At 45.1% G+C, this 26,275-nt stretch overlaps 1 protein-coding gene and 1 non-coding gene across 2 annotated transcripts; both read right to left on the bottom strand.

Moving 5' to 3' along the window:
• Positions 1-1,340: 1,340 nt before the first annotated feature.
• LOC115376635 (mucin-5AC-like) lies at positions 1,341-8,964 on the bottom strand. The gene is made up of 5 exons (XM_030076353.1): positions 8,939-8,964; positions 7,235-8,107; positions 5,950-6,108; positions 4,207-4,411; positions 1,341-3,647 (listed from the first exon to the last, which is right to left on the bottom strand). Exons 2-5 carry the CDS (start codon positions 7,377-7,379, stop codon positions 1,868-1,870), a joined length of 2,289 nt encoding a protein of 762 aa, XP_029932213.1. The 5' UTR covers positions 7,380-8,107; positions 8,939-8,964; the 3' UTR covers positions 1,341-1,867.
• Positions 8,965-11,864: 2,900 nt separating this feature from the next.
• On the bottom strand, positions 11,865-11,936 carry trnag-ucc (transfer RNA glycine (anticodon UCC)). Its single transcript has one exon. It is a non-coding gene; the product is annotated as a tRNA-Gly (tRNA).
• Positions 11,937-26,275: the final 14,339 nt, after the last annotated feature.

Raw genomic sequence — 26,275 nt, 5'->3', positions numbered from 1 at the left:
TCTGCTCCAGCATCACTGACCTGAAATAGATCATCCTCATCATCCTACAGCTGGTCGTTTCTAAATCTAGTTTTTTATTAATATTATTTTGCAAAATTACTCATCACCATTTCACCCATGTTTTCCAAAGAAATCAAGTTGAATTAGCTGTGAAAAATGATGCAGTCGCCAAAAAAATAATAATAATAATAATAATAATTAATTAATTAATTAATTAATTAATTAAAAATAGAGACTGGAACATTAGTTGAAAAAAAAAAAATGAAATAAAATGTAAAAATAAATACAAATTAAAAAAAAAAATCAAATAAATTTTAAAAACAATACATTACAAGAAAACCATATTTCTAATTATTATTATTTTTTTATTATATTTAAACGTTGGATCAGTGATGCTGGATCAGTGTCAGGTTCCATGTGTTTAAATGCTTGTGAAAAAAAAAATTCTCTTCACATAAAGGTTCCCAACAGGCTAAGCCAGTTCAAACTGGGGGGTCTGCGGCTTACTGAAGGTCAACTTGGGGGTCCAGAACAAAAAGACGTTTGAAAAGCTGGAAACTGGTCTGGATCGACTCCATGAGGTCCCGACGCAGTGACGTGACGTGTTTCTGAACTCACGGCTGTCTCCAAATCAAATGATTTAGCTTCTTTAACGTCTCGTCTTGGGTCGCATTTAAACATTTATGAGGCTCAGATCTGTGTAAACTGGTTTAATCCGGTTCTCTGTGCTTTCTACTTGCTCAGACGACCAGAGAATCCATCGGATCTGAGGAAGCCAAGAGTTAAGAATCAGCTCTTTCCTTGCTTGCTTCCTCCACCCTCCATCCATTCATCCATCTGTCACTCCCTCTGTCCATCACTCCATCACCCTAAATTTATAATCTACCCACATAATCCCTCGCTCTCGTCAATGCTCCTCATCAAAAAGCCCTCACCAATGAATGAATCAATCCTCCTCCTGTTGCCAGTCAGAGTGACTCATCCTCCTCCTAGAGTTTACCCAAAGTCAAACCGTCACACCACCGCGCGTCCAAACCTCCGTCATCACTTCAAAACATTTGGGGAGTTCTGTTCTGATGAACCACTGAAAAAAAAAATGTTGTTGTGTTTCCTTGTTAGTGAAAGACACACAAAGAGAGTTAGCAAGCGAACGGTTTGCTGACTCTTTGTCGAGCTGCGACTCTTCGTGTTTTGGAGAGCAGAGACTCGGGCTAAACACAAGACAGTTTACTGCGTCACAGTAAAGCTACATCTGGAAAAAAAATCTACCTCATCACACTGTTCACTTTAACTGAGAACGTTACTGAATGGATCTACACACACACACGCCACAACAAGCCGCTTCAGCTAGCTCTGTTTCTTAGCTGCTTCTTAAAGATTGAGACGTCTTGAACTTTGGCCTCCGGTGGATCTGTATGATGGCACCAAACGTGGTTGCAACTGTAAAGCCTCTTGGGATCAAAGTAAATGAACATTTTCCACCAAGAGATACACTTAGAGTCATAAATAGAACGCCAATTTTTCTTGATGTTTCACAAACTGTTGACTAAAAGTCTTAATGTTCCAAAACATACTAGTGCTGTGGTGCGGAAACCCACCGGACATTGACCCATGGCCCATTTCAGGTTCCAACTCACGGTTTAACAAACCATGTTGTCAAGCATTTTTTGCTACCCATCTGTTGTCTGTGCTGGTCTGATTAACTCCCTAAATGTAGCGCCTCTTTCACAACCATTTGCGTTCATAACCTCCCCCTTTCCGCAGAGCGATCCCTAAAAACAGTTTCTGAGAGTGGATTCCGTCCGTCATTTCCTCGTGTTCACCCCTCGTCTTGGATGACAAATGGTTCGATCCGCCGCCCTCTCAATCACACCGTCTCCATGACAATGACAACATCACCGCCGTCCTTGGGCGACGGCATCACGGTTGGGGCTGGGTTACACAGTGTAAGCTCCGCCCCTGTGGTCACTTGACCTCTGGCAGGGCAGTCAACGCTGTCATGGAGGTCAGAAACGCCGCTTCCTCTTTTATCTCTCTCGCCTCCATTTCCTCCACCACCTCCTCGCCTGCCGTCCTCCTGTCGTTCACCCTCCTCTTCCTCTTCCTCTTCTTCTTCCTCCTCCACCTGACACCTGCACACTTCAATCCCCGAGTCGCCGGTCAGTCGCCTGTGTCTGTACTGGCTCTCATCAGCTCCCACGTCCTCCTCTTCGTCATCCACATCCTCGTCCTCCTGCTGGTCCTCCCCGTCCTCTCCCCAGCTTGGAGGTCCCGGCTCAAAGACGTCGACACAAGGTGAAAACAGAGTCTGTTTTGGGGGGGACTGTGTGGCACGAGGTGAGGGGGAGAGTGAGGAGGCATGCCCAGAGGAAGAGGAGGCCCGGTCGGACTGATGCAGAGCAGTTAGGGGGTCCAGGAGTAAAGCCGGAGCTGGAGGGGAGGTGAGGGGAGGACTGGAGGAGGTGAGCACTGATGGAGAAGGAGACTGGGCAGGTGTGAAAGAAGATTCAGGGTCTACTGTTATGGCTGGGCAAGAGGAAGAGGACGAGGAGGCTGGGGCTGGGAGGGAGAGGACTGGAGTACCAGGAGGAGACAGGGGACCAGATCCAGGACAAGAACAGGGCTGGGTATCTGACGGCAAAGGACTGTTTAAATCTGACTCTGGAATTCGAGATAGGACCATGGAAGGATCTGAACCAGCCAGCACTGGAGATGGATCCACGATAAGGGTTCGGCCAGCACCTGCCTCTGTGCTTGAGAAGATGACCAACGCTGAGTCAGGATGATCCAGGGCCTGAACTGAGCTGGGCAATCGTTCTGGGTTCAGGGTTAAGGGATTCAATGTAGGTATGGTGGAATCCAGGTCGGGAGTTAGGGTAGGACTGGGTGAAGGTGCACCGTCTGGAGCAAGGGTGGGGTTTAAGTTGGAGGTGGTAGAGCTGGTGATTGGTGTCAAAGCCTTGCCAATGACTGGGGACAACTCTGAGGTCGGGCTACTACCACCATTGGCTGCATCTAAGGCTAGATCTAGGGTCGAGGTGGCTGCAGGGGCCTCAGAGGTGCTGGGTACTGCCGTACAAGAGCAAGGATTCAGGGTTATTTTTTGGATCGGACTGGGGGGGGTTGTGGGACCTTCAGTAATTGTTGTTAGAGTGGTGGGAACCGAGGTGTTGACGGTGCTGGTGACTGTATTTGTGCTACAGGTGCTGAGCATCGGGATGCACGATGCCGGGTCAAGCTGCTGCACTACAGGAGACGACGTTCCAGCGGCAAGAAGCTCTGCTGAGCCAGGAGATGCCAGCGGCTGAGGGGAAGCCGCCCTGGTAACAACTGCAACTGTTACAGTCTGCTTGACCGCCGCCGACAGGCCTGTGGCGGTGGCTTCTTGCGCTGTAACATCACCCCCGTCCCCGCCGACATCTTCGCCTGCAGCGCCAGGCGTCGTCATGTCAGACACCAGATGCGTCTCAACGGCTTCCAGGCAGGCTGCGGCAGAGGCCATGGTCTCTATGGTGACGTCAAGAGTGAGGGGTGCGGCCTCGCTGGGCGTGGAGGCGTGGCTTGTGTCAGTCTCGTAGGTGACGGGCGCCGAGAGGGAGGAGCTACATGGAGAGGAGGGACAGCAGGAGTCACAGGAACAACTGGAGCTGCAGGAGAGAGAAACACAAAAATTATTCAGCACCCTCCAACCGTTTATCACACCAGTTTCAGCTGTTGTTTTTTTTTTTTTAATTTCCCAATACACATGAATGACAGATTGTTGGCACTGGCAGAGCGGGTGGTGTCATCAACAGCTGTCGACACGTGCACGCACACACACACACACACACACACACACACACACACACACACACACACACACACACATATAGCAGCACACTCAAATTTTCCTTAAAAAGATTAAATGCTCTCAGTCTAGTAATGATTCATCGCTGGTGTAGTATAGTAACAGGAGTATGAAAGAGATAATTCCAGCTATTAAAAACCTGTGACTTCATATGGTGGTTTTCAAAGTAAAGGTCCTCAGCAAGATGAAGGACAGTTTAAATGTTTGTGAATTTATTTGTACTTATTTATATTGTTATGATCATTATTATTACACATTACAATTATTCTCAGTGTTACGAGTCATTTTCCAGAATCAGCAGTGTTCCCAGTGGCGTTCCCAGTATTCCCAGTCTTTGGCCCAGTATTTCCAGCAGTTACCTGTTGTCCGAGCTAAGCGAGGACGGCCCGTCGCTGAGGGGCCGGTGCAGCAGGGGCCCGTGCTGCGTGTGCAGATGGGGGTCGGTGGTGCGGGGGGGCTGCGGGTAGCGGGGGGTGGTGAACACCGAGCTGTAGGGGGGCGGGGGCGTGGAGGGCTGCGCCGCCACTTCCTCATAGGAGGGAAGCTTGAGGGACGCCAGGAAACCTGATGGAGAGAGACAGAGAGGCATTAGGACAGACTGTGGAGGAATAGGAATTTTATTTTTAAACTCTCAGTCATGCGATGCAGACTTCCCCCTCTAACAATTAAAGGCAGAATGAGCGGGATTTTCCTAAAAAACAAAAAAATGTTTTTTTTTTGTCTGCTACTTATCTTTTTCTTTTCTTGTCATTTTGTATTTTTTGCAAATTTTCTGGCTCTGTTTCTTGTCATTTTTAGTGTTTTTGCTAATATTCTGGGGGTTTTGTGGTCATTTCCAACTTTTTGGTCCTGATGTTGCTGACTGAGCCCCTGGTTTTTCAGTTGAACTGCCCTTTAAGAGCAGAGCCGGGTGCTGTAAATTTCCACTGGCGAGTCGTCGGGCCGCCAAACAAGCGACTGCTTTGTGTCGCCGGTTTGAGTCGGACTGTCTCTGCGCTGCAGAGCAGGACGTCCTCGTGCCTCTGCTGCAGATTAGTATTATTACTCTGAGATTATCATCATTTTTTCAGTGTGGGATTAAAAGGACTGTCCTGCACCTCTGGCATGAAGCATCCACATCTGGTCTGGCAGCTTTTCTAAATTAGATTAAATACTGAAAGGTCAACAATGTGCCAGAAATCTATGATGATGATGATTCTTGATGATGATTCTTTATTATTATTTCTTTGTTTTTATCTCTTTACCATCAAGTGATATCTTCACTCTCGCCGGGCTGACACTGACAAGAAATTTGTTTCTTCAAAAGTAAATAAATAAGGAAATTCAGACACAACACTCGACAAAACTTCACCCAAACTGATGAACTGCAGCAGAGAACTGACACATCTCACTTCTTCAAAACGGTGGAATTCTCCTTTAAGGCGAAAAGTCAACAGTTGCCAGGCTGTAAATTTCCACTGCATCGCCACGGTGACGCACACGCATCACTCAACAGCCGAGCATCAGTGAAGAAGAAGAAACAGCCGCCGTCACGGTGTGGACGTCCTAAGCTGGAGTTGACATGTGGTCAGATTATCATCGCCTGTCATGTTCAAATCATCTCTCAGACATTTTTGTGTATTATAATTTTTTCTGGGTTAAAATGACGGTGAATCAAATTTTTGAAATCCGAGCAAATTCATTTGATTTCTTTCAAAAACTAAAGGTGATTAACAAATGTGTGAAAAATCACCGGAAAATTTTTAAAAACTCCCGTCGCTATGATGTTTTTGATAATTTTATGGTAATTTTTTAATATACTTTAATTTGAATTAGCTTTAATTTTAGCTAATTTTATATTTTATGGAATTTGTTTTCTTTGTTTCCTAATTTTCTAGTCGTGTTCTTGAAATTTTGTATTTTTTATATATATATATTTTTTTTTTTTTTGTTTGGTTGTTGTATTTTGTGCTAATAATCTGTTTTTTTTTTTCCTTGTCACAGTTAGTGTTTTTAACAATTTGACAGGTAGGCAGGCAGACAGGCAGACAGACAGACGGGCAGGCAGACAGGCAGGCAGGCGGACAGACAGACAGACAGACAGGCAGAAAGACAGGTCGTACTCAGGTCCAGCATGGAGGTGTGGTAGCTGGCTCCGTGGTAGGCCAGCAGGCTGATCTCTCTCTGTCTCTGCTGCTGCTGCACTCGGAGTTTGGCTCGGCGGTGACGGTACGCACAGCAGCAGCTGAACAGGATGAGGACGGTCCACAGCAGCCAGAACCCTACACACACACACACACACACACACACACACAATTGTATAATGTCATCTTTGCGTTCTTGTTGATAAGCTTGGTAATACAGTGGAAGACACATCAAATATTAACATTCATATTCACACAATTAAAAACACCACAGCTACTACAACCACTACTACCACTACTACTACTACTACTACAACCACTACTACTACTACTACTACTACTACTACTACTACTACTACTACAACCACCACTATTACTACTACTACTACTACCACTACTACTACTACTACTACTACTACTACAACCACCACTACTACTACAACCACTACTACTACTACTACTATTACTACTACTACAACCACCACTATTACTAGTACTACTACAACCACTACTACTACTACTACTACTACAACCACCACTACTACTACAACTTCTACTACTACAACTACTACTACTACTACAACCACCACTACTACTACAACCACTACTACTACTACTACTATTACTACTATTACTACTACTACAACCACCACTATTACTACTACTACTACAACCACTACTACTACTACTACCACTACTACTACTAGTACAACCACCACTACTACTACAACTTCTACTACTACAACTACTACTACTACTACAACCACCACTACGACTACTACTACTACAACCACTACTACTACTACTACTACTATTACTACTACTACTACTACAACCACCACTACTACAACTACTACTACTACTACTACAACCACCACTACTACTACTACTACAACCACCACTACTACTACTACAACCACCACTATTACTACTACTACTACTACTACTACCACTACAACCACCACTACTACTACTACTACTACTACTAAAACCACTACTACTACTACTACTACTACTACTACAACCACTACTACTACTACTACTACTACAACCACTACTACTACTACTACAACCACTACTACCACTGCTACTACTACAACCACTACTACTACAACCACCACCACTACTACTACTACTGTAACTGCTACTACCGCGAGACCAAAACCAAAGTGGTCCCAAAATGCTTCCTTGAGGAACACCATGATGAGTTTCTGATATGTAAAAACAGTATTACTGACCCACAGCACAGTACTGCAGTACTTACACCAGAGTTCGTAGTAGTAGGTGCAGCAGCCGGTCTCTCCACAGCAGTGTCCTGTCTCACACAGGTATCCTCCGTTGGCGTTGGGCCCGGCGCAGTACCGCGGTCTGCCCAGCAGGGGCAGGCTGCCACCGGAGTGGTACTCCATCGCACCCCTGCTTCGCCCAGCACTAGCCCAACGCCACCGCGAACCGTTAGCCGCTAGCTAACTGTCAGCTGCTAACTAGCCGTTAGCCGCTTAAAACACAACCCGGCCTTGGGGACCAGCTACATTTTCAAATGAGCTGCTTCTCCCAGCGGATTCGCAGGCGACTGTGGAAGGCGGCGGACGTTTTGTTTAACGTTGAAATGCTACGCCAGCCGCAGGTCGATTCATACCCAAGACGAGGCCGATATTCATTTTCAAAGCAGGCGTTTTGTTTTTGATCAGGCGCTCTTCACGCTCCACCGCAGACGAGCAGGTTTCACGGTGAAGCTGCTGCTAACTCGAGAATCTCTGGCATCTCCAAGAAACCGCTGCGGCCATCGCCTGGCGAGTCCAACCATCCAGGGGCCCCGAGGCGGACGGACAGGGCCCCCGACCGTCCGGCGAACTGGCGCCTTGAGATTCCCAGCAACACTCCGCCTGGCAGGTGGAGGTGTGACGTTCAGTGTGTCACTTCAAAACAGGTTCAAACTGGTTTTCTGACGGAGTCGCTCCTGCCGCCCCGCCCTCAAAGGTCAGGGGTCCGGGTCAGCAACAGAGCAGCGCCCCCTACAGCTGCTAACGGCTAACACGACCACAAATAGCACACACTGAGTACTACGAACAGTACTGCAGTAGTACACGGCTGCTGGTGGGGCGAGAGAGGATGACGGCCAATAGGAGGACCCGAACTGGAGGGAGAGAGAGAGAGAGAGAGAGAAATAAGACAATTGTTTATTGATAAAGAGCAGGACAGTACGTCACACACACACACACACACACACACAGAGCAGAGATGTCCACTACTACAGCCCTATTTGATATTCATCACTGCACCGACTCAAACCGCAAGCCGGCACAATGCTCTCTCTCTCTCTCTCTCTCTCTCTCTCTCTCTCTCTCTCACACACACACACACACACACACACACACTCCGCTGCAGTGCAAAAAGAGTTCAGCTCTACAGGAAACGGTGGTGGTCTTAAAGAGTTTTGCACAGAGCCAAGTTCCTCCTGCTGCAGTGCTGCATGGCTCTGCACACACACACACACACACACACACACACCGACAAACAGCTCTGAAATGACTGTCTCTGCTTGCTAGCAACCTCGTGAACATAACTCGGGGCCTGTGACCGTAACACACACACACACACACACACACACACACACACACACACACACACAGACACAACGCATACAATTCATGCAGACACACAAACAGACATATAAATACACACACACACACACACACACACACACACACACACACACACACACAGAGTCACACAGAAACACACGTGCACGTACGTTCACAGAAAAGACGTAAACACACACGCGCGCGCACACGGCGGGATTATAACAGCAACGGGACGCCACGACGTGCAGAGCAAGAGATTAATGTCAACAAACTGTCAATAAAATGTCAATAAAATGTCAATAAAATGGGAATAAAGTGTGGGTGAGCGCGCGCTGCAGGCGGCGGCCCGCGGGTTACCGGAGATAAACAACAACAAGCCGCACCGCTCCGTCACGCTCCGCCCGCCGCCGCTCCGCCGCCTCACGGCTGCTGCCGTCAGGGCCGCCGCCGCCGCTGTCCTTGTTGTTTGTTGTTGTTGTTGTTGTTGTTGTTGTGTCGGTGCTCGGTGCCGTCACGGCCTCTGTCTGTCTCTCTCTCTCTGTCTCTCTCTCTCTCTGTCTGTCTCTCTCTCCTCCTCCTCACCGCGACCCTCCGCCAGCGCCGCCGCCATCCGCACCAGCGGCAAGTCAAGCGAGCGGCGCGACACGCACACCACTTCCGCTACACTCAGGGCACTGATTTTCAAAATAGTAGCCCGCCTCTTCAGCCAAAGAAAAAATTAAATTAAATTAAATTAAATTAAATTAAATTAAATTAAATTAAATTAAATTAAATTAAAAGGCAGTTCAAGCTTGAGGGAGTAGTTAGATCACCACAAAAAGTAAGTAAAATAAAATAAATGAACAATAATGAAAAATTATAATGATGAAGGGAAATCAACCAACTTAGAAAGTAAGAAAGAGAGAAGCAAAGAGAGAAAAAGAAGAAAGACAGAAGCTCCAGCTTGAGGTAATACCCCTCAAAAAATGAATAAAATAAAATAAAATTAAATAAAAAAAAAAAGTCTAACAAAACTATAACATAATACATCTAAAGAAAGAAAAAAAGAAAGACAGAAAACAGACATTCTTAAATAAATCTCATTCTCTAGTTGCCATCATCAAGATTGTATTATGTAACAGTGTATATTTATAATAATGCAGTTTCCTTTTTATTATTATTTTTTTTGCTATTTTCAAATTTTTGTCTATATTTTTTTACCTCTACCTTTTTCTTAATTTATTTCTTTATCCTCTCCCCTCCCAAAGCTGCCTGATGACGTTACAGACAATTAAAAAACATACCTGAGTGTCTCGATGGTGTCGTTTTATTTCAGCCTGGTTCACAGATCCAGATTAAAATGAAAAATGGCCATAAATCACTGCCAGCACAAGAATCACAGAGTTGTGAGGCCAGATGGTGGCGCTGTGGAGCCTGAAACCAGTTTGTTTGTGAAAGAGGAGAAGCTGCTTTGAGGGAAAATGATTTATGATTCGAGGCAGAGCAGGTTTTCAGCTTCATCATGAATCAAACCAAACACATCTTTTACTGCACAGCTGGTGTGGCTTTCTTTGTGTGTGTGTGTGTGTGTGTGTGTGTGTGTGTGTGTGTGTGTGTGTGTGTGTGTGTGTGTGTGTGTGTTGTTTTTCCTCTGTGTTGTGGTCATTTTATAAATAACATTTTTTATTATATTTATACAGCCAACAACAAAATGTAGTGACAAACAAAAACATAGAAACACATACAAGTGGGAGAGAAAAAAAACAGAGAACTCAAAACTAAAAAGTGACAAAAATATGAGTAAAAATATTAATTATAATTTGTAACACACGTACACAAACATGTGTCTGTGCACACACACACTAGGCCAATATAGATAGATAGAGAGGTTGGTAGATAGATAGATAGATAGATAGATAGATAGATAGATAGATAGATAGATAGATAGATAGATAGATAGATAGATACTGAAACACTGATCCAACAAATGAGGCGTTTGTGCGGGGAAAAAAAACTTTATTCTGAAGGGGAAATCCCTGCCAACTCAACAGGAAGTGATGTCAGTGCTCGTTCCCGTTGCCTTCACGGCCCCGCCATTACAGCCGGACAGCTTCACCTCTGCGCCGCAGCAGCGACTCAGGGATCAATGATCAATAATCAATAATCGATAATGAGTGTTAAGCATCAAACAGGCCACGGGATAAGGAGGAGGCTCGCGCCGTGCTGTGATTTAAACAAACAAACAAACAAACAAACATCTGTAAATATAATCTGGACAAACTCACGGCTCGTGATAAATCTGCAGAGGGGCTGATGGGAAAATAACAGGCTTATGGATTCTCATGGCGGTCGCTCTGGGATCTGATTGGCCCGAGGTGACTTGCTGTCGGCCAATCAGATCGCAGGACGCGAGAAGCTGCCGCTCCTAGCAACAAGAGAGCAGCCGCTTGTTTGTTTGTCTATTTATTTATTTATTTATCAATCTGTTTTTTTTTTTTTTTTCTCAGTCCCTGCAGAGAGGAAGAGCAGAGTGAAGCTGGTGCTGGTGTTTAAAAGTGTGGCCCGGGTGTGTGTGCGTGTGTGTGTGTGTGTGTGTGTGTGTGTGAAATATCTCTACATATCAGTTTACCTCTAACAGAAGAGCCAGTTAAATTTATTTTTCATGGTAACAAGAAAATTAATAAACAAATAAAACTGGAAATTCAACTAAATTTCTCTCCAAAACACGAGGAGAAAAAAAAAGACACACACACAAAAAAAAAAAACCCAAGCATGAGCAACAACATAAAGCCAAACTGGCCACATGAGGTAAAGAAAAGAAAAACAAAAATGACCGGTAAATCAGCCATTTCCGTTTTTATTTAGTTTGGATAATGAGACGTTTAACTGGCGGATCCGTGTCTGATTTCTCACAAACTGTCAACTCTTTTTGTCCTCATAGATTTCTTCATTTTTTTTCTGGTAAATTTGTGACTTCAATCTCAGACATTCAGACTTTTTTCCTCAGACTGTGACTCACTCACTGTATCTATAGAACAGAGAACAGATGTAGATAGATAGATAGTGTTTTTTTTTTTATTATTATTGTCATTGCACAATCATATACGTATGAAATGAACGAAATTAGGGCTCAGTCCTTTCGGTGCAGGGGAGAATAGAAAGCATCGTGCATCTTGCTAGTTGAATAGCCAAGTCCAGTAAGAATAATGTACACACATAATGTTTAATGTTTAATTTTAAGCATCGCTTCCGACAGAAACTGAGATTTGGAGTTTAAGACATTTGTTCACGAAAAAAGGAAAAAAAAAAAAAAGGAGGGTAAAAACGTTTTGCGTTGGCCGGGAATCGAACCCGGGTCAACTGCTTGGAAGGCAGCTATGCTAACCACTATACCACCAACGCTGCTGAGAGAGGAGCCGAGCGGAGCGTACTTCAGGCTGAGGGGAGACACACAGGCAACACACACACACACACACACACACACACACACACACACACACACACACACACACACACACTCATATGACACTATAATTAACTTTAACGCTTCACCCGCTGACGCTTTAATTATCGGAGATTAGCCGCTAACTAGCTAAAACTGCTAGCAGCTAGCAGTGTGTCCATCTATCTACCGATTTATCGATCTTTAGCTTTTATCGATCACTCAGAGTGAGTGAGACTGTCAAAAGACTCTCCAAACCGTCTAACACACACACACACACACACACACACACACACACACACACACACACACACACACACACACACACACACACAGTGAACACATCTGACGGTTAAACTAGCTTAACGTTTTGTGTCGTGTTTTACCGTTAGCTTAGCGTGTGTGTGTGTGTGTGTGTGTGTGTGTGTGTGTGTGTGTGTGTGTGTTTCAGCGGCTGGGGCTAACAAACAGAAGTCAGGTAAAAAAAAAAAAAAAAAGCGCACCTGCTGCTTTCCGCCACTAGATGGCGGCGTTGTCATACACACAGTGCACGTTAATCTGAGGCATTTAGCTTGCGCAGTGAAAAAATGCAATAATAGAATAAAAAAAATAAAAATAAATAAATAAAATGCGTTACCATAAAATTTAAAATAAAAAAACAAATAATGTAAAACAATAACAGAAAATAAAATACAGTAAAAAAAATAAAATAAAATATACAGTTAAATAAAAATAAAATAAAATACAGTAAAATAAATAAAAAAATAAAAATACAATAAGATAAAATACAGTAAAATAAAATAAATACAGTAAAAATAAAACAAATATAGTAAAATGAAATAAATTCCACGTTCTTGTGCCGCCCCACATAGAGGTCAGAGCTGAGGCGGATCTATGGGTGGGCCTGGATGGGCGTAGGCCCACCCAGATTGACAGCTTGCCCACCCTATCAGATTCAAGACCAAAAAATAACTAACTAACTAAATAAATGTTTTAATGTCCTTTTTCCAACGTTTATTTTATGCTCGTTTACAACCTCTCGGCTCGTTTACCGAGAGTTTTTTTTTCTTTCATCATGTCATTTTATACATGTCTATCTAAAAAAATAAACACAATGAAATAACAGGCCCATCCAGAATTTTTTAGGCCCACCCATTAGCCATGTTCTGTATCCGCCACTGGGTCAGAGGTCAGGGTTCGGGGTCTTGAGCTGGCAGGGATCCAGGCTCTGCCTCACTGCAATGATTTCCTCTTTATTAGTTGCTCCCTAAATGTCCTGCTTTAACTTACACAGCAGAGAAAGAAATGATTTGAAATTCAATGATAACAGTGAAATAACGGGAAATGTGACACATAAACTTGCCATTACTTTTCATTAGTGATGTGCAAAAAAAAAAAAAAAAAAAAAAAATGAAAAGCCAAACCTTCCAGTTCCAGCTCAGTCAGTTGGTTTTTACTTTTTAAAGAGTAGAAGAAGTGACTGCAAAGTCAGAAGTAAACACAGTCATCTCAGTTGGACTCACTCCGCGGTGCGACTGAATCAAGCGGCTTTGGTGACCTGCAGGTGCAAGTCTTCACTGCATCGCCGCCAGAGCAAGGAGCTTTCTCCATAATTTCAGTTAATTTTAGTTAGTTTTATAAATGCACGACACAGATTCAGTCAGTTTTTTTCAATAGACTCATTTTATATTTTTCTTTCAGTTAATGAAAGTGTTTTTTCACACCTAGTTTTTGTTAACAATAAAAACTGGACTCTGCAGACTTGCAGAGAGTCGGCTTGGGGTGCAGAAATAACCTTCATCCACATCATGATACAGAAAATATGTAGAAGTGCAGACTTTAGAAATGCAGTTTATTACTGCAGCCTGAACTATAAAAATTGTCGTATAATATCTTATATATCGAAAAGAAAATGGCCAAAAAACAACAAAATGTCTTCGGGTGTCAGTAAGACACCCGAAGGCAGTTTTGGTCCTCATTGACCAGCAGCTCTGAGTTTGAGTGTCGTTCTGTCATGTGAACATTTCCACAGCAACTGACCACCTGACTGGACTGTTACCTCACCTGACTGGACATCATCAGTCCAAACTCCTCCCACAGGTTTGGGTTAGTGGGTCCCTGAAGCTTCTAGTGGCCCAGAGGCTGTTAGAATCTGTTCCTGTCATCAGTCTGTGAACTTGGTTAGGGTCAGGAAAACCTTAAGCTTAGCAAACTTGGACAAACACAGCGTTTGCTAACGTTAGCTAGCTAAAATTGAACCAGGTCCTTGCTTGAATCAGGACTCGATGCCAGGTCTCTGAAGTGACGGTCCATGTGATTGGTCCACCTCCTTCTGTGACCAACTTCTTCGTTGGTCTTTATGCTGCGTCACAGTACGTCTGGCTCCAGGATCCCATCTGATTGGTTATCACCTGTTCTGTCAGCATCTATTCCTGTCATCAATCGCTCTTAACCATTCAAATGTTAGCCCTAGCCACTTTCGTGAGCTTTCATTAGCTACTTGGTTAACGTTAGGAAAAGGTGATGGCTAGGGTTCGCAAACTTTGACAAACACAACATTCACCAACGTTAGCTAGCTGGAATCTAATGCTGTTCTTGCTTGCCAGATGTACTGTGACTCTGCACAAAGACCAACAAAGAACTTTGGTTATGGTTAGTGTTTATAGCCTTGCAGCCTTGGCGTGATGACAGTGAACGCATCACAGTACGTACAGCTGAAGTCCGTGAGGTCTCAGTCCACAGGTCCAGAGGGAGGACATTCAGATTCAGGCTGACAACGGATCAGTGGAGCTACAGTGGATGTTAATCACTGTCCAATCACAGTGTGGCTGAGGATACAGGGCGTACAGATGGTAAAACATAATGAATAAAAATGTCAAATGCATTGTAATTTTGCTGGCCATAGATGTCACTTTGGAAAAGTTTTAGTCAAAGCAATGGACTTACACTCCTGTGAATAACGTTAGCCAACTTGGAAGGAGTCTTGATCTTGTTTGTTGATGTTACAAAGTATTATGAGAGTTCCTAGAGAGGCCACTTAATGCTTCTTTTAACTATTCAGACTGAATTTGAAAATAAACCTTATGTTTTGTTCCTCAGGACGCAACCAAGACTTTCTTGAACAAGTTGCCAGTGACCGTGATGTCGCTCACAATGGTGTTTTTTGTTTGTTGTTTGTTTGTCTGTGTGATGTTTGGTGTGTGAGGCTTTTTGGCCAGTTGGTGGCGCTGTGGCGGGCCAGTCATAGACCTCTTCGACCAACAAGGACATGGTTCTGTTCCTGTTCGCAAGCCCAATTTTTAAACCATTCTGACCATTTTGACCCAAAATGAAATGGTTTGGAACCGGAAAACGTGGTTTCCATGAAGCTGGTCGGACCTGAAGTGGGAACTATGACGACAACAAGAGTGGGCGTGTCTTATTCACCAGGGAACGATGAAGACGACGGAGAAATCGAAGTGTGTGCAGCGAATCTGAAGAAACAAAGTGACTAGACGGAGGAGAGCACTACAGAAAGTAAGTTGTACCATGGCATTGTAGAAGAAGGTTGGGTGGCGTCATTGGACAATGTTACGATATTTTCTGATGTCACAAAGTCAGCCTCGATATGATTTTGATTAGATTTAAATCAGGGGCCGGGGATCGATATGGGACGACATCATTACGCCCATTTAAAGTCTGCATGAAATGACCTCATGTGACCTCTACTTCCTGTCAAACAGAGCTTAAACAGTGACATCATCCCGTGCTAGTGGCTGGAAATTAAAATTTCAACCAATAAAACCTTCACAGTTCTTTAAACATCTTCTCTCATCCACCTGTCCCTTCAAAATAAAATTGCGTTTCTCCCTCAAACTGTTGGTTTGCTCTTGGGAACGATCCTTCCCTGCACCGTGTCCCGTCCAAACTTCCTGTTCCAACAGGAAATACATCAAACCAAGAAAGTAAGAGTCCGTTTCATGGGCTCTTCAACCCCATCAGTTAGGTCACAACATTGAGTTTCTGTTTTAGCTGCTTGGTCGGGTTCCTCATGGTTCCTCATGGTTCCTGATGGTTCCTCATGGTTCCTGATGGTTTTAAAACGCTGTGGCTTCGTTCGCATCTGGCAGGCGATCGGTCTTTTCTCTGAAATCCAGATTTCCAAACGTCCTTGTTGGCTTTTTCTGTGCTGCTGTTTACGAAGGCGCCGCGCTTGGACGGAAACGGTGCCACAGGAATTTCAAAACAAACAAAGGCAATGATATGGATCAATATTTTTCACGTGGTATTAATTGTATTGGATTGCTTATCATTAGATTGATATACATCGATCCGGACCGATGGATCGTTACACACCTAGAACCGTTTGGTTCCAAGAGTCCTGACGGGAACCGGTTCAGGAAGCAGGACTGGTTTGGTGGAGAGGAGCGATCTGATTCATGATCCATCAAAGACCCGGGTCTGAAGGATCAATACGGGCAAAAATCAGCACTGGTGAATATAAATCCGCTGTTTTGCCCCTCATGTTTCGTGTCTTCAAGCACGTCAGCCGAGGATGGTTGATATATTTTCATTTCTTCATGGCATTTCTTCCATCAGCCTCGCCGATCAGATCAGGGTTTGAACACGGGCGGAAACATTTGCAGGTTCTTACGTACTATTGACCAAAAAAAAAAAAAAAAAAATGAAAACATGAAGATCATCAGTGGCTTTAGGAGGTAAAATCCTGTGTTTTAAAACGCGGCAGCTCATTAAAGTTCCCACTGCAGCTGACGAAGAATGATTCATATGATTTATTATTATATCGGCTGACTAAAGTCATGCTGGGTAATGTGATAAAGCGTGCGGTCACAGTGTTTATCCTCTCTCTCTCTGCGCTAGTTAGTTTCAATTAGGCGAACTTTATTGACAGATAGCAAATGAGCATGATCGGTGCTGCACGGGCTGGAATCAATAACCACAAGTCTCTCTCTCTCTCTCTCTCTCTCTCTCGGTTTTCTCTTTCTTCCTTACTTTCTTTTTCTTTTCTCTCTCTCTCTCTCGCCCCGTCTGCCTGTCTCCCTCATCGCCATGGCAACTAATCAATTAGAATCAATTATGGGGGGGGGATCAAATCTGAATGATAATAATAAAGACGTGCCCCGGCGTTCCCGCCGCCAGTAAGTGCACATGCATGAGCTTTTTTTATGTTATATAATCCCAAGATTCACAAAGAAACAAAAAGATCCTGTTTAAATTGGATTTATTATTATTATTATTATTATTATTATTATTAATTATTTGTGTGTTTGTTTATTTGTTCTAGTTAAAAACAAAATTGTGTAAAAACATAAAATAAAAAGGCTTTCTCAAATGAAATCCCCCCTCCGTTCCTTTCCTTGTTGCTCTTTTTCATTTCGCCACTTCGCACCGCTCTCTCTCTCCGCCACAGCCTCTCTTTGTCTCTCTACCCTCTCTCTCTCCCACTGTTTTCCTATGTCTCTCTCTCTCTCTCCCACTCTCTCTCTCTCTCTCTCTCTCTCTCTCTGTTAGCGGCAGCCAATGATCAGCGGGGTCTCGCGCCTCCCTCCTGTTTTTTCCTCACCTCGCCTCGCGCCAATCAGCCCGCTCCCCGCGCGCACGCAGCGGCGGCGGCGGCGGCGGCGGCGACGACAGGAGACACGGGGAGGGCACGAGCTGTGAGAGCGGCGCCCGCGGGGGCTCGCCCACCCGCCAGCACACACACACACACACACACACACACACACACACACACACACACACACACACCTCCCCTCCTCCTCTGCGAACATCAGTGTCGCGTGTACCCCCCGCCTCCAGCCCCCCCGCCGCGCGCCCTCCTCCTCCCCTCTCGCTCGGCGGCGCCCGTGTCGCGAGGACGACGCACGCATCCGTTCATAACCTCCGCCATTATTCATCAGCCCCCCCTCCCTCCCTCCACGCCACCCCCCTCCCTCCCTCCTCCCTGTGCTCTTCTTCCTCCTCTCCTTCTTCTTTTTTTCTTCCCGTGTTGTTCCCCCCAGCCCACCTCCCCCTCCTTCCCCTCCTCCTCCTCCTCCCCCCTCCTTTCCTCGAGCTCATCTTTTTAACTCGCGCGTCTTTTTTTTTTTTTTCCCGCCCCTGCAGGGTCTCCACAGAGCCGCTTCCTCCTCGCGACCTAGCTGATTTAATACCTCCTCTCTCTCTCTCTCCCTCGTTCCCTCTCTCTCTCTCCTTCCCGCCTTCCTGCTCGTGCCAAGCCCAGGTGATTATCCATCCGTCCCCGTTATCCCCCTCCCCCTCCTCCTCCTCTTCCCCCCCCCACCTCCTCCTCCTCCTCCTCTCCTCGGTACCGACAGACCGACAAATCCCTCCCGGTGCTTCTCCCTCTCCCCCCCACCTCTCCCTCTCCCTCTCTCTCTCCCTCTCTCTCTCTCTCTCTACCTTGCTCTACCTTTCTCTCTCTCTCTCTCTCTCTCTCTCTCTCTCTCCTTCCCGCCAGCCATGATCCGTGGCGGGCTAATTCCCAGACGGTCTCCTTTTTTTTCTTCTCCCTCTTCTCCTTCTTCTTCTCCTCCTCATCACCCTCTTCCTCCTCCTCCTCCTCCTCCTCCTCCACCTCCTCCTCGCAGGCCCGGTAAGTAGCAGCAGCACGCGCCGTCCATCTTCTCCTCCTCCTCCTCCTCTCCCTCCTCTCTCTCTCTCTCTCTCTCTCTCTCTCTGTCTGACTGCATGCTGTGTTTATGGTATTTATCCGTTGTTATCAGGTTTTTTTCTCCTTGGCTGATTGACCTCCCCCCGTAGCGCGAGGAAGGCAGGCAGGGGCGGTGTGTGTGTGTGTGTGTGTGTGTGTGTGTGTGTGTGTGTGTGAGTGTGTGTGTGTGTGGGGGGGGTGGTGTGTCGCGTGGGAGGCCGTTTCCCCTCGCGGCCGGTGGCCACCGTGACCTTCTGTCGGCGCTCGCGCTGGCCCGGTTGACCAGACAGGGTAATTAGTTACGCCTCGAGGGGGAAAGAGGACACACACACTCTCTCGCTCTCTCTCTCTCTCTCTCACACACACACAGTCACACGCACACACACATGCACACGCGCACAGCAGAAACAGTCGGGCTCTGATTCGCTTTTTAAGCCACACACTTTTTATTTTTTTCCTGTCACAAATGCACACAAAACACATGCACGTGTAGCTACACACACTCACACACACACACACACACACACACACACACGCAGATGCACTTTTTGCATTCACACACACACACACGCACACACACACACACACACACCTCTTTTTCTTTTTGTATAGCTGTTATTCACACATTTCACCTCTGAATCACACACACATATGCTTGTGCACACACATGCACACACACACACACACACACACACACACATGCACACATATTTACACATTTTAGGATGGACGTGCACACACACACACACACACACACACACTCAAAGAGGCAGTGGATGTTTTGAGTGCCACTTATCAGGCTTGTCCAGCTGTGTGCGTGTTTGTTATTGTGTAACTCCATGTACTCTGTGTGTGTGTGTGTGTGTGTGTGTGTGTGTGTGTGTGTGTGTGTGTGTGTGTGCAGTTCAGAGGTCAGGGCTCACAGGCCAGTGTGTGTACGGTGTCGAAACTCATTTTTCTCTACATCCTGAGCATCGCTGAAGCCCACAGTCTCACACCTGCAGCTGCTCATTTTACCTTTCTGTCTCGTGTGGTTTGAGGCTCCATTCAGGCTTTGAACTGATAAAAAAAAGTGAAATGAGCTCGTAATGTGACAGTTCCCATCACTGGACTGACTCAAGCTCCAAGTGTCTGTTTTAGCCTAAAGACTAAAGGGTCCTCACTCCAGCCAACCCTCTGTGATTTCAGTCTGAGCCGACTGCGTGTGCACGAGATCCCACGAGATTAAAGCACCATCCCAGACATTTTGAAAGTTTGGTCCATTCACATTTTCCACGTCATCAAACCATTTATCAACTCAACATTCAGAAACCACACAGCTGATGATCGGCTGTGGAAAGCAAAACCTTTCCCCGCTTAGGGACTATTTTCCCTGGCGGAGGAGGAGGAGGAGGGAGCGTTTCGGTGTGAAAAAAGTCCTGAAAACCCAACAGTGCTGCTGCTTTCAGGAAAACTCATGTGGAGGACTTTATTCGGCTGATGGAAAACTGGAGTGAAGAAAGTCTCTGAAAGTCGCTGGTTCTTTAAGATCCATATCTGCAGAATTTAAAAATGATGACTTCCATAAGATAAAACTGAATTCATGGTCTTTTCCTCTTTTATTTTGCTTTTTTGCGGGTTGTGGAGCTTTGGCTGTCACACGTTCCAGCTCCCAGGTCTCTCTGTTGAATGCGTTTCATTGCAGCTGACGTAGAAGCCCACAAGAGGATAAAAATAACTTCAACATTTTCATCGTTTCATCTTCACTCTCTTAACTTCTTGCACTGGATTTGAGTGTTGGCTTTTATTTGTTGAAACAATTAAAAAAAGAAAATACTTCAAACAATATTTCACTCTTGATGTAGCTCTTTAAATCGTCTGTGACTTTGTCTTTTTGCAGTATCGTGGCTGTATCAGCGCCAGCATACATCATCAATCAGTATTTATTGATCCATCGATGGCTGTGTGTGTGTTTCTGTTCGCAGAGCAAAAAGTACCGACCACACCAAACTAACCGCTCGCCAAAGTCAGCTCAGATGTGTGTGTGTGAGTGTGTGAGTGTGTGAGCGTGTCGGAGGTCATGTCGGGCATGACAAGCGGTGTGTGCGTGGAGAGCGACCTCTCCTCGATGCTCCAGAGAAGCTCCGCCCCCTCCCATCACCACCCGAATCACCATGGATACGGCGGACAGGGGCAGGTGAGTGACAGTGTGTAGTGATTTTAGGAAGTCCGTGTTCAGGAAGGGGTAGAAGATAAAGTGGAAACATTAGAGGAAGAGATTGAGGTAGAATTAGAGGTAGATGTAATAGAGGTAGAGGTTGAGAAAAAGGTAGAGGAGGTGGAGGAAGAGGTAAAAAGGTGGAAGTTGAGGAAGAGAGGTGGCGATTGAAGAAGAGGTAAAGGTGGTTGAGGAAAAGGTGAAGGTGGAGGCTGAGGAAGAGGTAAGGGATGTAGAGAAAGGTAGAAGTGGAGGTTGAGGTAAAGGTAAATGAGGTAGAGAAACAGGTAAAGGTGAAAGTTGAGGAAGAGGTAAAGGTCGTGGCTGAAGAAGAGGAAGAGACATGGAGGTCGAGGAATAGGTAAAGGAGATAGATAAACAGGTAAAGGAAGAGTTAAAGGTAGAAGTTGAGGAAGATGTAAAAAGGTGGAAGTTGAGGGAGAGATAGAGGTGGCGACTGAGGAAGATGTAAAGGTGGTTGAGGAAAAGGTGAAGGAGGTAGAGGAAGAGGTAAGGGATGCAGAGAAAGGTAGAAGTGGAGGTTGAGGTAAAGGTAAATGAGGTAGAGAAACAGGTAAAGGTGAAAGTTGAGGAAGAGGTGAAGGTGGAGGTTGCGGAAGAGGTAAAGGTTGAAGCTGAGGAAGAGGTAGAGACATGGAAGCCGAGGAAGTGGTAAAGGAGGTAGATAAACAGGTAAAGGAAGAGTTAAAGGTGGAAGTTGAGGGAGAGTTAAAGGAGGGGGAGGAGGAGGTAAAATGGTGAAAGTTGATGTAAAGGTGGTTGAGGAAAAGGTGAAGGAGGTAGAGGAAGAGGTAAGGGATGCAGAGAAAGGTAGAAGTGGAGGTTGAGGTAAAGCTAAATGAGGTAGAGAAACAGGTGAAGGTGAAAGTTGAGGTGGAGGTGGAGGTTGAGGAAGACGTAAAGGTGGACGTTGAGGAAGAGGTAAAGGAGGTGGAGGAAGAGGTAAAAAGGTGGAAGTTGAGGGAGAGATAGAGGTGGCGATTGAGGAAGATGTAAAGGTGGTTGAGGAAAAGGTGAAGGAGGTAGAGGAAGAGGTAAGGGATGTAGAGAAAGGTAGAAGTGGAGGTTGAGGTAGAGAAACAAGTAAAGGTGAAAGTTGAGGAAGAGGTAAAGGTTGAAGTTGAGGAACAGGTAAAGGTGGTGGAGGAAGAGGTAAAGGTGGAGGTTGAAGAAGAGGAAGAGACATGGAGAGGTACATAAACAGGCAAAGGGAGAGGTGAAGATAGAAGTTGTGGAGGAGGTAAAGGAGGTGGGGAAAGAGGTAAAGGTGAAGGTGAAGAAAGTGGAAAAGACGTAAAGAAAGATGTAAAGGAGGCAGAGAAAGAGGTAAAGGTGGAGGTTGAGGAAGAGGTAAGGAATGTAGAGAAAAGTAGAGGTGGAGGTTGACATAAAGGTAAACGAGATAGCAGGTAAAGGTGGATGTTAAGGAAGAGGAAGAGATGTGGAGGTCAAACAAGAGGTAAAGGAGGTAGATAAACAGGTAAAAGATGGAAGCTGAGGAAGAGGCAGAGGAGGTGGAGAAGAGGTAAAGGCAGAAGTGAAGAAGAGGTGGAGGTGAAGATGGAGTTTGTAGAAGAGTTCAAGGTGGCTGAGGCAGAGGTAGAGGAGGTAGATAGAGGGACACCTGGTGGTTGAGGAAGAGGTAAAGGTGGAGGTTGATGAAGAGGTAAATGAGATACAGAAACAGGTAAAGGTTGAGGAAGAGGAAGAGACGTGGAGGTTGAGCAAGAGGTAAAGGAGGTGGAGAAAGAGGTAAAGGCCTAGGTTGAGGAAGAGGTAAAGGTGGAGGTTGGGGAACAGGTAAAGGGGTGGAGGAAGAGGTAAAGGTTGAAGTTGTGGAACAGGTAAAGGGGTGGAGGAAGAGGTAAAGGTTGAAGCTGTGGAACAGGTAAAGGGGTGGAGGAAGAGGTAAAGGTGGAGGTTGAAGAAGAGGAAGAGACATGGAGGTCAAAGAAGAGGTAAAGGAGGTAGATAAACAGGTAAAGGGAGAGGTGAGGATGGAAGTTGAGGAGGAGGTAAAGGAGGTGGGGAAAGAGGTAAAGGTGAAGGTGAAGAAAGTGGAAAAGACGTAAAGAAAGATGTAAAGGAGGTAGAGAAAGAGGTAAAGGTGGAGGTTGAAGAAGAGGTCAAGGTGGCTGAGGAACAGGTAGAGGAGGTAGATAGAGGGACACCTGGTGGTTGAGGAAGAGGTAAAGCTGGAGGTTGAGGAAGAGGTAAATGAGATACAGAAACAGGTAAAGGTTGAGGAAGAGGAAGAGACGTGGAGGTTGATCAAGAGGTAAAGGAGGTGGAGAAAAGGGTAAAGGCCTAGGTTGAGGAAGAGGTAAAGGTGGAGGTTGCGGAAGAGGTAAAGGTTGAATTTGAGGAACAGGTGGTGGAGGAAGAGGTAAAGGTGGAGGTTGAAGAAGAGGAAGAGACGTGGAGGTCGAGGAAGAGGTAAAGGAGGTAGATAAACAGGTAAAGGGAGAGGTGAAGATGGAAGTTGAGGAAGAAGTAAAGGAGGTGGAGAAAGAGGTAAAGGAGGTAGAGAAAGAGGTAAAGGAGTTAGAGAAAGAGGTAAAGGTGGAGGTTGAGGAAGAGGTGGAGGTTGAAGCCGAGGTAGATGTTGAGGCAAATGTTGAGGCAGATGTTGAGGCAGATGTTGAGGTAGATGTTGAGGCAGATGTTGAGGTTGAAGCTGAGGTAGATGTTGAGGCAGATGTTGAGGCAGATGTTGAGGTAGATGTTGAGGCAGATGTTGAGGCAGATGTTGAGGTTGAAGCTGAAGTAGATGTTGAGGCAGATGTTGAGGTAGATGTTGAGGCAGATGTTGAGGTTGAAGCTGAGGTAGATGTTGAGGCAGATGTTGAGGCAGATGTTGAGGTAGATGTTGAGGCAGATGTTGAGGTAGATGTTGAGGTTGCAGTACAAGAAGCTGTTTGGCTGCTTTCGCTCTGCGGTGTGAAATAAATCCTGCAGACGTGACTGGATGAAGCCTGTAAACAGCAAACAGTCGCTCTGCTTTTTACATCACAGATGAAAGAAATGAATAAACACATTGACTCTGATGATCGGCTGGTGCAGCATGGGCTCACGATGGGGTCTTTCCACTCATTTATCAAACAGTAAATGTTCAGGGAGACCTTGATAAATAATATTAATGATAATATTAATATTAATATTGCAGGTGTTGGCTCTCTCCATGTGGGGCATGTTTTGTAATAAAGCTGACGTAAATATTAATACTAACTCTTCAGGTACACACTGTAGAATTGCCACGAAAGTCAGGACTCTCCTCATTTCAACTGATGCTCAATTTTGCATAGAGCCCCATTAAATGATATTAACGTCGGACAAAGGAATACGCCAATGTTTTTGGGCAAGATTTTGTTTTTCCGACTTCCCCAGACTGAGATAAGACATTCAAAACCATTTTCACGTCTGTATGTCCAGCAGCTCAGTTCCTATGGTTAGCATTTTGTGTTTATTCAGTTATTAGGTTTATTTTTTCACTTTGACGGAGCCAGGCTAACGACTCCCATAGACCTCAAGTGTTTATGCTAAGCTAACAGGAAATGCTACCCATGGGAACTGAACCACTGGGCATAGATAGATAGATAGATAGATAGATAGATAGATAGATAGATAGATAGATAGATAGATTTACTTTTTTTGATCCCAAACTGGGAAATTCTTATGTTACAGCAGCATAAAACATAAAATAAAATAAAATAGAATAAAATAAATGCAGAAATATATACAATAAATATATACAATAAAGACTACATACAGTAAAAAATATAAACATCGAAAAATATGGGGTATGAAATGTACAGATTGTATATATATGAAATATACGGATGGTTGCAGTAGACAAAAACAGTATGAATGTATATTAAACTAAGATGTAATAATGTAAATAATGAATAAACAGTTAAGGTGCTGAGTAATGGATAAAAAATAATAAAAGTACAGAGGTGAGAATGGTACCGAACATCTGGTCTCAGTCTGGGTGAGTTGGAAAACGAGTATTTGTGGAGTATTCCTTTAACACTGCAGGTGTCATGCTGGACTGTGTTAATGATATTGATCACATTGATATGAATGATTTGATTTTGATTTGATTTGATTTGTTCATGATATAGGTCATTTTGATATGAATGATTTGATTTTGATTTGATTTGATTTGTTCATGATATCGGTCACTTTGATATGAATGATTTGATTTGATTTGATTTGTTCATGATATCGGTCACTTTGATATGAATGATTTGATTTTGATTTGATTTGATTTGTTCATGATATCGGTCACTTTGATATGAATGATTTGATTTGATTTGATTTGTTATTGATATCGGTCACTTTGATATGAATGATTTGATTTGATTTGATTTGTTATTGATATCGGTCACTTTGATATGAATGATTTGATTTGATTTGTTAATGATATCGTTCACTTTGAAATGAATGATATGGTATTGATTTGATTTGATTTGTTATTGATATCGGTCACTTTGATATGAATGATTTGATTTGATTTGATTTGTTATTGATATCGGTCACTTTGATATGAATGATTTGATTTGATTTGTTAATGATATCGTTCACTTTGAAATGAATGATATGGTATTGATTTGATTTGATTTGTTATTGATATCGGTCACTTTGATATGAATGATTTGATTTGATTTGTTATTGATATCGTTCACTTTGAAATGAATGATATGGTATTGATTTGATTTGATTTGTTATTGATATCGGTCACTTTGATATGAATGTTGTAAACGCTGCAGGTGTCGGGTCTCGCCCCGATGCTGGATTACACCACAGAGATGGACCGTTACCGCTCGTCCATCGCCAGCTTCTACAAGACAAACGTCAACATGAACATGAACGTCACAAACTTCCCCCAGTCGGCCAAACTGGCGGCCCGTCTGGCGGCCGCCGCGCCCATCTTCCCCCCCGCCGCCGCCAGGCTGGGCGCCATGGCGACGGCGCCGTGGGGTTGCCACGACAACATGAACATGAACGTAAACATGAACCACCCGGCGGCCGTGTTCTGGGGGCGGCCCAAACCCGTGGCGACGGCTGCCACGCATCACCACCACCATCATTCTGTCGCCGGGGCGACACCGGCAGGTCACATGACCCCGGCGCACCCGCACAGGACCAGCATGCACCAGAGCGGAGGGGGGTCGGAAGGGGGAGGAGGGGGAGGAGGAGGAGGGAGCAGCGAGGGGGGAGGAGCCGGCAAACACGGACAGACCGCTGCCTCACTTCCTGCCACACAGGAGGCATCGCACCATCACCCCATGGCGCCTAGCAACGGCAACTTCCTCCCCGGTTATGGCGCCGGCGGCGACTGCGGCGTCATGAACAAGCAGGGACACGCCCACCCGGACATGATGGGCCTACCAGAGGGCGGGAGCTGCAACGGGGGAGGGGTGATG

This window comes from Myripristis murdjan, chromosome 18, assembly GCF_902150065.1.
Source record: "Myripristis murdjan chromosome 18, fMyrMur1.1, whole genome shotgun sequence".
NCBI classification, from domain to species: Eukaryota; Metazoa; Chordata; class Actinopteri; order Holocentriformes; family Holocentridae; genus Myripristis; species Myripristis murdjan.
Note: the sequence above shows the minus strand (reverse complement) of the source record. Positions and strands in the feature narration are given on the sequence as shown.